General features: G+C 43.7%; 1 protein-coding gene across 4 annotated transcripts in view; it reads left to right on the top strand.

Annotated features, from left to right (window-relative positions):
* The window catches only part of KATNIP (katanin interacting protein), a 172,676-nt gene that overhangs the window by 68,810 nt on the left and 90,951 nt on the right, over positions 1 to 12,915 (top strand). For all 4 annotated transcript variants that reach the window (XM_045072506.1, XM_045072505.1, XM_045072507.1 and 1 more), the window contains exon 7: positions 1,148 to 1,276. In XM_045072506.1, coding sequence (XP_044928441.1) covers positions 1,148 to 1,276 — 129 coding nt within the window. The remainder of the gene's footprint in view (positions 1 to 1,147; positions 1,277 to 12,915) is intronic.

Genomic DNA, 12,915 nt, shown 5'->3' with positions numbered 1-12,915 from the left:
CTGCCCCAGAGACCATAGATGGGTATACCTATCCAGGATAAAGATTTCTTATATTCATTATACATATGTATTGATTATATTCCAAGAGGAGGTGGTCGATCTGGAATGTTCCAGTCCCGGCCCATTCCTGGTGAGTGCTAGCTAGTCCCCGAGTTCTGTTACCAGCTGTGAGTTTTCCCTCCATTTTGTGGACCTTGAAGTGGGGTGAAGTGGTTATTTGCCCCCAACACAGTTCAGTGATCTCAAATCATTGTTACGGGCTGTGTTTAGAAACAACTAAACACCTGTCACAAGCTGTGTGTCCCCAGCAGCTCCTCCCCCTGTGGCCTCTGCTGAGGCCCATGACAGCTCAGCCCCTGCGGGTGCCGTGGAAATTCTCTGCTGCCATCGCTGGCCGGGCCTCCTCCAGGGGCTCAGCCCGCCCCACTGGTCCCCAGCAGGGCCCTGCCGCCTTCAGTCCGCCTTCAGCAATTTCAGCGGTGAGGCTTAAAACCTGTGCCGTTGCATGGGTACTTCTGTTTTAGATGACCATATAAATAACTTCCGGTGAGGACCGTTTTTGCCTTGTTTTGTTTTTGTTTTTGTTTTTTGTTTTTAAGATTTTCATTATTTATTGGGGGGAAAGGGGCAGAGGGAATGGGAGAGAGGGACTATCAAGCAGGCCCACCACTGAGCCTGGAGTCCAACAAGGGGCTTGATCCCAAGATGCTTAGATCGTGACCTGAGCGGAAAGCAAGGGTCAGACGCTTAACTGGATGGAGCCACCCAGGCCCCCCGCCTTTATTTTTTATTGTTATTTTCCCATAGATGGGATTATAGACCCTCTGCCCTCTCTGATAAGCCTGCCTTTTTTTATTCAACCAGATGTGGTAGCCGCACCTCCACACCAGCCCTCACTCGGTCCTCACTGAGCCAGTGTTTAGGTGTTGGGCGGCCCAAATCTGCTTACTTTCCGTGTGCCTGCCGTGGTGTGGGGGAGGCAGGGATGGGTTTGACCCAGTCAGCTTTGGGAGCTGGCGCGGAGGAGGAGGAGGAGGTGAGGAGGGAACTGGAAGGCATGGAGACCGACGGAGAGGACAAGGGACCCAGCACGTCTTCAGGGACGTGAGTCGCTTTCCCCACACCTGTTCTCTCCACTTGTCCCTAGGGCACCACGTCTTCCACTGACACCACGCCCTGTGATTTTCATCTCTCCCTTCTGGACACCCACGGATGCCCTGACCCTGCGAGCAATACCGACAAAGAAAGGATCCTCTTAACTATCCAGGATGTGATGGTAAGATGCATTTCAGCCTCATGTCCCCACGAAGGGCCGGGGTCTCTCCCAGAACCAAGCCGCTAGGCTGGAGGTCGGGCCCCATGAGAGCATCTTCCCCTACACCTGGGAAGATGGCGCTGGTCACAGCCAGATGTGGCTTTCACAAAAACCTCGGGTCCCCCACTAGTTTTAAAACAATACATGTGAAATTTGACCTGATGCTATTTTTAAATTTTTTTTTATTTTTATTTTTTTTTAAGATTTTATTTATTTGACAGACAGAGATTAGAAGTAGGCAGAGACACAGGCAGAGAGGAGGCTGAGAAGAGGAAGCAGGCCCCCTGCCGAGCAGAGAGCCTGATGCGGGGCTCAATCCCAGGACGATGAGATCATGACCTGAGCCGAAGGCAGAGGCCTAACCCACTGAGCCATCCAGGCGCCCCAATGCTATTTTTTTTAAAGATAGTGGAAGCTTGTATTAAGTGAACCTTCCTAAGTTCTGTGCACTGTGTTAGTAGGTTACCTCCATTCCTGCGTTAACCCTGTGAGTTAGATGCTAGGTATTTTCTTTCTTTCCTAAGATTTTATTTATTTATTTGAGAGAAAGAGAGAGTGTGTGTGAGAGAGAGCACAAGCAGGGGTGAGGGGTAGAGGGAGAGGCAGACTCCCTTCTGTGCAGGGAGCCCAGTGTGGGACTCGATCCCAGGACCCCGGGATCATGACCTGAGCCGGAGGCACATGAGTGGGCCACCCAGGCACTCAGGTGCTAAGCAGGAGAGAAAGGAGACCAGGCCTCAGAGGAACCCGGACCGGAAACCCGGACCCCATGACTCCTTACTCCTTGCGATTAACGATCGTAGGCTGGGAATTCCGCGGAGCTACTTTTGCTCCCCCCGGAGTGCCCAGTTCTCTGTAGGGGCAGCGGTCGGTTTTGAATATAATTGGTGTGCTGCCGGGAAGCGAGGGGCCGAGAGGTGGCCATCTGTCAGCTGAGCTTAGGATCCGGAAGACCTCTCCGTAGCGAACCCAGAGCTGGGAACAATGATGAAAAAATCGTTTTTCAAAAATGAAATCCAGTGAGGAAACCACCAGCCAAAGCCAAATCGAGGGACTGTCTGCGAAACAGCTGGGCTGGGCTCTTCAGAACTATCGGCGGCACGAGAAAGCCTATTCCAGTTAAAAGAGGCTAACCAGATACCACAGTTAGGCCGCATGTGATCCTTGCGGTGGGGCCGGGGCCGGGTGGTGTCAGGGTGGTAACTGCTCTGAGTGTTGGGATGCTTTGGGAAATAGACAAATTTGAAAACTCGCTGTATTATATTGTATCGATGTGAAATTTCCTGAACTTGAGGATTATATTGTGTTTATGGAAGAGAAGGTCCTCGTTCTCAGGTCTTCCGAGAATTGGTGAAGGTATAGGTGAAGGGTTTTTGGGGAGCAGTATAACCTTCCGTTTTGCAATTCTGGTAGGTTTTCTGTGGGTTTAGCTTTTTTTTTTTTTTAAATAAAGTTATTTATTTTTTTTGAAGCTAGCACATTAAGGAAGAGATACTCTGCTTCAACAGAGCTAAGCATCAGCAGAGAAAGAAAGAGAAAAGTTTAAAAGGAGACCGAGTTGAGAGGCACCTGGGTGGCTCAGTGGGTGAAGCGTCTGTCTTTGGCTCAGGTCATGATCCCAGGGTCCTGGGATCGAGCCCCCACCTCAGGCTCCCTGCTCTGCGGGAAGCCTGCTTCTTCCTCTCCCACTCCCCCAGCTTGTGTTCCCTCTCTCGCTATCTATCAAATAAATAAATAAAATCTTAAAAGAAAAAAAAAGGAGACGTAGTTGGAAAGGCTGAGTAGGATTGTATTGATGTTAATTTCCCAATTGTGCTGTTCTGCTTCATAATTATGCAGGGTGTTACCATGGGGGGTACATGGGATCTGTCTCTGTTGTTTCCTACAAACAGCATATGAAATCTACAATAAATGTGACCTAAAAAGTAAAAGCGAACTAAATAAACACAAATGCACATGTCCTACCTTCCAGAGGCTCAGATTCGGATCCTGGGTTTGGGCTCACGCATTTTTTTGTTTCATTTTGTTTTGTTTTTTGTTTTTGTTTTTTAAAGCACCAACATACATGAGTGTAATTTGCAGCAATGTTTGAGACCCGGAGCTTTAAGAAAAGACAGAGCTGCAGATCTCAAAATTTGATATGCCCAAGAATCACTTAGGATATTTGTTTGAAATACATATTTTAGATTTCATTTTAAGTTAATGGAATTTGTATAGGAGACCTGCTTGCTTGATCTCTTTCAATTAAATAGATAAATCTTTTTTAGAAGATTGTGTTTTTAATAGAAGAACTCCCAGTGATTCTGAATCAGAAGACCTAAAGATTTCAGTTTACCTCAGATGGAAAGAAAGTTTTGGAGATAATTTGGACTTTGTGGGTTAGGTCTGGGACCATAAAAGAAAGGAATTTTAAAATTCGAAGTTCAAATCTTTCTTCGTCATATAAAAGTGAGATAACTGTGAAGTAAAAAACAAAACAAAACAAGAACAAAAACCCAAGAGATTCGTAAAAGCCAGAAGAGGATGGGAGGGAGCTCCGCCCTTGTCTCCAAAACCGTAATTTGTACTTCCAGAAACTCGGTGGCAGAGGATATTGCTTAAAATAATAAATGAGAGACACAAAACCATAATAGCTCCTGATGGCATCTCCTCTATTACAGATCAATTTCTATCCAGAACATCGACCATTAGGATCAAGGAAAGACAAAATTATGTTTTAAGGCAGCGAGAAAGTCCTAATGTATTTTAGAAATATTTTCCTTCTCTCTTTCTCTTTTTAAAGATTTCATTTATTTATTTGACAGAGAGAAAGAATGTGTGCACTCGAGAGAAAGAGATAGAGCACGCACAGGCAGGGTGGGGGGGGCAGAGAGAGAGGAGGAAGCAGGCTCCCCACGGAGCAGGGACCCCCATGTGGGACTCGATCCCAGAACCCTGGGATCCTGACCTGAGCGGAAGCCAGACGCTTAACCGGCTGAGCCACCCAGGTGGCCCTAGAAATATTTTCATAGAAAATTATTTTATTTAGGGTTTGACTGTTTAAAGAGGTGAAGTTTAGGTAAACAGAAAAGCGTTTTGTGTAATTAAAGCATCATTAAGAAAATGAATACGAATCCTTCATATCTGGTTTTCTCACTTTAGTCACATTCAAAGTATGTTTCAAACTGGAAAAAAAAAAACAGTTCAGAGAAAACAGGGGCCTGGAGCAGAGGATTTATGAGTTAAGAGTTGAAAGAACTAAGCTGGATGTTAAGGTGGAAGTAAAATACGGTGATGAATAGAAGAGGGTGTGGCCAAGAGGGCTGCGGGGTCTGCTTCAGCTCACAGATGTGTCTCCTTGGCTGGCCTCGTGCTGTGTTGGGGTCATTACTGTCACTGCCCTATTTTAATTCCAGTGTAGCTAACTGCAGTGTTATATTAGCTTCAGGTGTACCATCGGTGATTCAACCATTCTGTACATGACTCCGCGCTCAGCATGATAAATGTACTCTTAAGCCCTATCACCTAATCTCCACCCCCTGCCAGCCGCCATGACCAGCTGTTTTTCTCTATAGCTAGGAGTCAGCTTCTTGGTTTGTCTCTTTCTTTTTTTTTTTTTTCATTCATTGTTTTGTTTTTTAAATTCCACATATGGTGAAATCACATGGTATTTGTCTTCCACGGACTTATTTCACATAATACTCTCTAGCTCCATCCGCGTTGTTGCAAATGGCAAGATTTCATTCTTCTTGATGGCTGAGTAATAGTCCATCAGATATCTGTGTCACAACATTTTTAGCCATCCATCGTTGGACACTGGGGTTGCCTCTGTAATTTGGCTATTATAAATAATGCTGTAATAAACATGGGGGTATGTGTATCTTTTTGAATGTGTGTTTTCCTGTTCTTTGGGTAAATACCCAATATTTATGGAATTATGGGATCATATACTAATTCTTTAGTTATTTTTGAGGAGCCTTCATCCTGGTTGTACCAGCTTCGGCTCCCTAGTGCACGAGGGTTCCTTTTTCTCCACATCCTTGCCAACACCTATCGTTTCTTGTGTTTTTTATATTAGCCATTGGGACCGGTGTGAGGTGCGATCTCATTGTGGTTTTGATTTACATCAAAGTGATGTTGAGCATCTTTTCATGTGCCTGTTGGCCCTCTGGAAGTCTTCTACGGAGAAATGTCTGCCCATGTCTTCTGCTCATTTTTTAAGTAGATCTTTTTTTTTTTTTTTTTTTTTTGGTGTTGTGTCAGTTCTTGACGTTCTGGATACTAACCCTTGCACATACCTTCTCCCATTCAGTACATTGTCTTTCATTTTGTTGATTGTTTCCTTTGCTGCGCAGACGCTTTTTGTTATTTAAAAAAAAGAGTTGTTTTTTTAATTGAAAGAGAGAGAGAGCGAGAGCTGGGGGGAAAGGGCAGAGGGAGAGGGAGACGAGCAGATTCCCCGCTTGATGGGGAGCCGGATGCATGACTTGATCCCAGGACCCTGAGACCATGACCTGAGCCCAAATCAAGAGTCAGATGCTTGACCAACTGAGCCACCAGGTGCCTCAGAAGCTTTTCATTTTCATGTGGTCCCAGCAGGTCATTTTCACTTTCGTTTCCCTTGCCTCGAGAGACAGATCTAGGAAAATAATGCTACGGCTGATGTCAGAGGCATTACTGTCTGTGCTTTTAGGATTTTTATGGTTTCGGGTCTCACATTTAGGTCCTTTATCTGTTTTGAGTTTATTTTTGTGTGTGGTATAAGAAAGTGGCCCAGTTTCATTCTTTCTGCATGTTGCTGTCCAGTTTTCCCAACACCGTTCGTCTAAGAGACTGTCTTTTTCCCATTGCATATTCTTGCCCACTTTGTTGAAAATTAATTGACCATATAAGTGTGGGTTTAATACTAGGCCTTCTATTCTGCTTCATTGATCTGTGTGTCTGTTTTTTTGTGCCAGTACCATACTGTTTTGAGTACTACAGTTTTGTGGTATATCTGGAAATCTGGGAATGTGATACCTTCAGTGTTTTTCTTCTTTTTCAAGATTGCTCTGGCTATTTGGGATCTTTTGTGGTTCCTCACAAATTTTACGATTATTTGTTCTATCTATTTGAAAAATGTTGGTGGTATTTTAATAGGGATTGCATTAAATCTGTAGATTGCTTTTGGGGTAGTATGGACATTTTAACAATGTTTGTTCTCCCAGTCCATGAGAATGGAATATCTCTTCATTTGTTTGGGTCATCTTCAATTTCTTTCATTAATGTTGCGTAGTTTTCTGAGTATAGATCTTTCACCTCCTTGGTTAGGTTTATTCTTAGGTATTTTATTCTTTTTGGTGCAGTTGTAAGTGGGGTTGTTAATTTCCTTTTCTGCTACCTCATCATTAGTGTATAGAAATGCAGTGGATTTCTGTACATTGATTTTGGATCCTGTGACTTTACTGGATTAATTTATCAGTTCTTGTCGTTGTTTAGTGCAGTCTTTAGAGATTTCTATATAGTATCATGTTGTCTGCGGTTAGTGACTTCTTGCTAGCCGAGTTAGATGCATTTTGTTTCTTTTTCTTGTCTGATTGCTATGGCTAGGACTTCAGTCCCATGTTCAATAAAAGTGGTGAAAGCAGGGGTGCCTCGGTGGCTCAGTGGGTTAAAGCCTCTGCCTTCAGCTCAGGTCATGATCTCAGGGTCCTGGGATCAAGACCCGTCCGTGTCTGGCTCTCTGCTCAGCAGGGAGCCTGCTTCCCTTCCTCTCTCTCTGCCTGCCTCTCTGCCTACGTTGTGATCTCTGTCAAATAAATAAATAAAATCTTAATAAAAAAAAAAAAAAGTGTTGCAAGTGGACATCCTTTCTCTAGTTTCCTTGTCCTGATCCTGACCTTAGGGGAAAACTCGGAGTTTTTTTTTATCTCAGCATGATGTTAGTCCTGGGTTTTTCATACATGGCCTTTATCATGTTGAGCTATGTTCCCTCTAAACCTCCTTTGTTGATGGTTTTTACCATGAATGGATATTGCTCTTTGTCAGGTGGTGTTTATGCACCAATTGAAATGACCGTATGGTTTTTATCATCTCTCTTGTTGATTTGGTGTATCACATTGAATGGTTTTCAAATATTGAACCATCCTTGCAGCCCAGTACTAAATACTAAATCCCACTTGATCATGGTGAATGGTTTCTTTAAGATACTGGTGGATTTGGTTTGCTGATATTTTGTTGAGGATTTTTGCATCTGTATTCATCAGTGACATTGGCCTACAATTCTTTTTTTTTTTTTTTTTTTTTTTTTTTTTTTTTTTGGTAATGTCTTTATCTGGTTTTGGTGTCAGGATAATACTAGCCTCATGGAATGAATTAGAAAGTTTTCATCCTCTTCTACTTTTTGGAATAATTTGAGAAAAATGGGTATTAGCTCTTCTTTAAATGTGTGCTGGAATTCACCCGTGAAGCCAACTGATCTGGGCTTTTGTCTGTTGACAGTTTTTTGATTACTGATTCAATTTCACTGTTCAAATTTTTTATTTTTTCCTGGTAATCAGCCTGTTCAAATTTTCTGGGTTTTTTTCCTGGTTCGGTTTGGGGACGTTATGTGTTTGTAGGAATTTATCCACTTCTTCTAGTTTGTCCAATTTGGGGGGCATATAATTTTGCATAATATTCTCTTGTAATCCTTTGTGTTTTGGTGGTGTCTGTTTTTGTGGCTCCTCTTTCTGATTTTGTCTCTCTGTGTCTCTCTCAATGAGTCTGGCTAGGTTTATCAATTTTGTTGATCTTTTCAAAGAACCAGCTCCTGGTTCTATTATTCTTTTAGTTTCTATTTCATTTATTTCTGTTCTTTTTTTTTTTTTTTTTTTTTTAAGATTATTTATTTATTTATTTGACACAGAGAGAGATCACAAGTAAGCAGAGTGGAGGGAGGGGCGGGGAAGCAGGCTCCTCACCGAGCAGAGAGCCGGATGTGGGGCTCGATCCCAGGATCCTGAGATCATGACCTTAGCCCAAGGCAGAGGCTTAACCCACTGAGCCACCCAGGCACCCCTCATTTATTTCTGTTCTAATCTTTATTATTTTCTTCCTTCTGCTGATTTTGGGTTGTGTTTGTTCTTTTTCTAGTTCCTTTAGGTATAAGGTTAGGTTGCTTCCTTGAGCTTTTCCTTGCTTCTGGAGGTAGGCCTGTATTGCTATAAACTTACCTCTTAGGAACAGCTTTTGATGTGTCCCAAAGGTTTTGGACCATCGTATTTTCATTTGTCTCCATGTATTTTTTTTTAATTTCTTCTTTGATTTCTTGGTTGACCCATTCCTTGTTCAGTAGTGTGTTATTTAACCTCCATGTATTTGTGCTTTTTTCAGGTTTTTTTTTTCTTGTGGTTGATTTCTAGTTTCATAGCATTATGGTCAGAAAAGATGCATGGTATGACTTTAGTCTTTTTGAATTGAGACTTGTTTTGTGACCTAATATATGGTCTGTTCTGGAGAATATTTCATGTGCATTTGAAAAGAGCATGTATTCTACTGTTTTAGGATAGAAGGTTCTGAATATATCTGTTAGACCCATTTGGTCCAATATTTCATTCAAAGCCACTGTTTCCCTGTTGATTTTCTGCTTGGAAGATATGTCCATTGACATAAGTGTGATGTTAAAGTCTGCTGCTATTATTGTGTTACTATTGATTACTTCCCTTATGTTTATTATTCCCTGCTTTATGTATTTAGGTGCTCCTATATTGCTTATGTAAGTATTTCCAATTGTTATTACTCTTGGTGGATTATTCCCTTTGTGATTACATAGTGTCCTTTGTCTCTTGTTAGAGTCTTTGTTTTAAAGTCTATTTTGTCTGAATAAGTACTGCTATCCAAGCTTTCTTTTCACTTCTATTTGCATGATAAATGCTTTTCCATCCCTTTGCTTTATTATTTTTTTAAGGTTTGTTTATTTATTTGACAGACAGAAATCACAAGGAGGCAGAGAGGCAGGCAGAGAGAGAGAGGAGGAAGCAGGCTCCCCGCTGAGCAGAGAGCCCGATGCGGGGCTCGATCCCAGGACCCTGGGATCATGACCCAAGCCGAAGGCAGAGGCTTTAACCCACTGAGCCACCCAGGCGCCCCCATCCCTTTGCTTTCAATTTGCTTGTGTCTTTATGTCTGAAATGAGTCTCTTGTAGGCAGCATATGGATGGGTCTTGCTTTTTTTATCTACTCTGTTACCCTGTGTCTTTTGATAAGAGCATTTGTTCCAAAGTAATTATTGATAGGTATATACTTATTACCAATTTTTTACTTGTTTTATGACTGGGTTTTTTTTTTCTTAAGAGCTACTTATTTATTTTAGAGAGAGAATGAGAGCAAATAGGGGACAGGGAGAGAGAGGGAGAGAATCCTTAACCAGACCCCCCGCTGAGCAGAGGGCCTGATGCGGGACTTGATCCCAGAACCCTGAGATCATGACCTGAGCCGAAATCAAGAGTTATCGGCTTAACCAACTTCGCCTCCATATGCCCCATTTTCATTTTTTATTACTACTTTTTCTCTCTCCTGTTTAGCTTGCTTTCCGTTACTCTGACCTCCAGGTCACTAATCTGTTCTCCTTTCTCTAGCCTACTATTCATTCCTTTGAGTGCATTCTTCATTTAAGTTATCACGTTCTTCTTTGATTAGTTCATTTTTATGTTTTCTATCTCTTTCTTGTCTCACTGAAGCCTTCCACTGTTGAGTCCAGTGAGTATCTTTAGGACCATTACTTTAAATTCTCTATCAAGTACTTTCTTGTCTTTGTTCTATTTAGGTCTCTTGCTGTGATTTTGTCCCATTCTTTCATTTGGGATATTTTCTTCTGGCACCTCATTTTGTCTAACTCTCTGTGCCTCTATCTATGTGTTAGGAAAGTCAGCTACATCTCCTGGTCTTGAAGGTAGTGGCCTTACAAAGAAGAGGTCCTGTGGTGGCCTGCAGTGCAATGTCCCCTGTTTTCAGAACCTCAGGGATGTCTCCTATGTGTGTTGCATGTGCCTGCCTGTTGTAGCTGAGCTGGTGCTCCTGTCAGTCCAGTCGTCTGCAGTGGCTCTCTTTGCCTAGTGAGGGCAGTGTTTGGTCCCTGTGTTGTTAGCAGGCCAATCTTGTTCCGCCTTGGGCTTGAGTTGAGTCATATCCAGCATTTGCCAGAAATGCAGTAGCACCAAACTATAGGAAGCTTTCCCTGTGTTGTCCCAGAGAAGCTTTTGTTGGTGGGCGGGGCTTGCACAGACCAGATGTCTGCCCCCAGCCCCCTGCTAGAGCCACACTTGGACTGGTGTACGTAATTATCTTCTGTCCCTGGGGCAAGAGTCACTTTTAGCAGTACTGGCCCCTACCAAGTGGGGCTGCTTGCACACTCCTAGGCTTGTGACACCACTTTGGATGGGCTCCAGCCAAGGACATATTGGAGGGTGTATGTCCACAGGAGAACTTAGGGGCAGGCACACTGTAAGCAAGCTAGAAGGGGTTGGTGCTGTGCTGGTCCCCACAGGTGTCTATGTGTCTAGACTGGGGGACAGGTAAGGGAAATGGCACTCATCGGCTCCTTTGCTCCTGGAGAAGTCTGCTAAGATTCCCACCCCTCTGGCACACACCGTGACACTAGCAAACACATGTCGCACCCGTTCACCCTACGCGTTTTTTGAATTGCTGCTTCGGGGCTGTATCTTCTGGGCTCTCTCCCTAAGGACAAGGACTCAGTTTCCTCTCACTCTCTTGTATCTCCCAGAGCCAAGCAACTACTTTTTAAAGCTCCATGTGTCAAGCTTCACTGATTATAAGTGAGATTGAGCCCCTCTGGTGTTCAAAGCCATATGTTATGGGGATTTGTCTTCCTTACACAGGTTCCCTAGGCTGGGGTGCTTGTGGGAGGGTCTGTTTCTCTCCCTTCTCCACACCTGCGATGTCCCTCCCTCTGTCCCCCCTACGGACAGTCCCACAGGTCCGATTAGCTCCCGACTGCATCCGTGCTCAACCTGCCTTCTTCAATGTGGCCTCTTCTCTGGGTTTAGCTGTGGAGAGTCTGTTCTGCATCTTTGGGTCACTTTCTGGGTTATTTACACTGATGTGGATGTTATCTAGTTGTATCCGTGGGGCAAGGTGGCCTTAGAATCTTCCTATTTCACCACCTTCCCTGGGCGTCCTGTTTTATTATGAATTATTTGAGTATTTTACATGACATAGTGAGACAAGTGGGTAATATCCCTTGGCCTGGGGATCAGGGCATGGCAGGGAGCTGTTGTGGCAGAGGTAACAGTGTTGTCAACACAGCTTGGCTGTCATTGTGTGGAAACAGAGGCCCAGTGATACCAGGCTTTCTAACTTTAAGAGAAGCCAGGTATCTGGGTTTGTTTGTGCTTGGTTTCTCCAAAAAATTTTTTTTAAAGATTGTTATTTATTTATTTGACAGACAGAGATCACAAGCAGGCAGAGAGGCAGGCAGAGAGAGAGGAAGGGAAGCAGGCTCCCTGCTGAGCAGAGAGCCCAAAGTGGGGCTCGATCCCAGGACCCTGGGATCATGACCTGAACTGAAGGCAGAGGCTTTAACCCACTGAGCCACCCAGGTGCCCCCCCCCAATTTTTTTTAATGTTGATTACTAACTCACTATTTTCTATAGATCAAACAAAATATATGGCTGGCCAGATTCGGCCTGAGACCACTGGCTTGCAACCACTGGTTTAGAAAGCTTTGTGTCTTCCTGACAAGAGGAAGGAGAGGTCTTTCTCCTTTCCAGGGACACTGGAGTTAGCACCTCTGGTACCCAGAGCCACCGGGGGGCAAGGTGCCCTGAATGTACCCAGAGATGCCTAGCTAGACAGCTCAGACCAAAGGACAGCCTAACTGATGGCATTAGGCCGTGCCCTGGGCAGGAGGGTCAGACAGCATAAGGCCAGCTGTACAGGAATTCTTCAGTAATGAGTTTGAATGATTCATGGGGAATGGTGCTGAGCAAGCACTCACTGCCCATGAAATGCTGGTCCAGAAGTGAGAGATAGAGTGATCCTTTCACCCAATAGAGCATTTCTGTACGTCAAGGCACCGGATGGTATCTGAGCTACTAACGCTTCCTTTGCAGTCTTAATGAAAGTAAAGACTAACTAACCTCTGGGTCACTACTGGAATAAATAATGCCATGTATTTCTTGCAGTTATAGTCTATGTAGGACTTCTTAGGTATTTGTACATTATTTTGTATCGTTTAATATGACATCTAACATATGAGTGCTTTCTCATTAGAAAAGAGTGAAATTATTCAGAGGTGAGTAAAACATGGAAAGCTCTCTCCACCTACCTAGCCAAACCATACCCAGCTTTAAGTTTTATTGAGGAACCCTTTAGTTCATCATTTACTTATTTTTCACTCATTCATTTATTGGCTTCTGTTTTGTTCATTTTTTAAAAAGATTTTATTTATTTATTTGACACAGAGTGAAATCACAAGTAGGCAGAGAGGCAGGCAGTGAGAGAGAGGGGTAAGCAGGCTCCCCGCTGAGCAAAGAGCCTGATGTGGGGCTCGATCCCAGGACCCTGAGATCATGACCTGAGCCAAAGGCAGAGGCTTAACCCACTGAGCCACCCAGGTGCCCCAGTTTTGGTTCATTTTTACT

Source organism: Mustela putorius, unplaced genomic scaffold, assembly GCF_011764305.1.
Source record: "Mustela putorius furo isolate JIRA1106 unplaced genomic scaffold, ASM1176430v1.1 tig00004039_pilon_pilon_pilon, whole genome shotgun sequence".
Lineage (NCBI taxonomy): Eukaryota > Metazoa > Chordata > Mammalia > Carnivora > Mustelidae > Mustela > Mustela putorius.
Note: the sequence above shows the minus strand (reverse complement) of the source record. Positions and strands in the feature narration are given on the sequence as shown.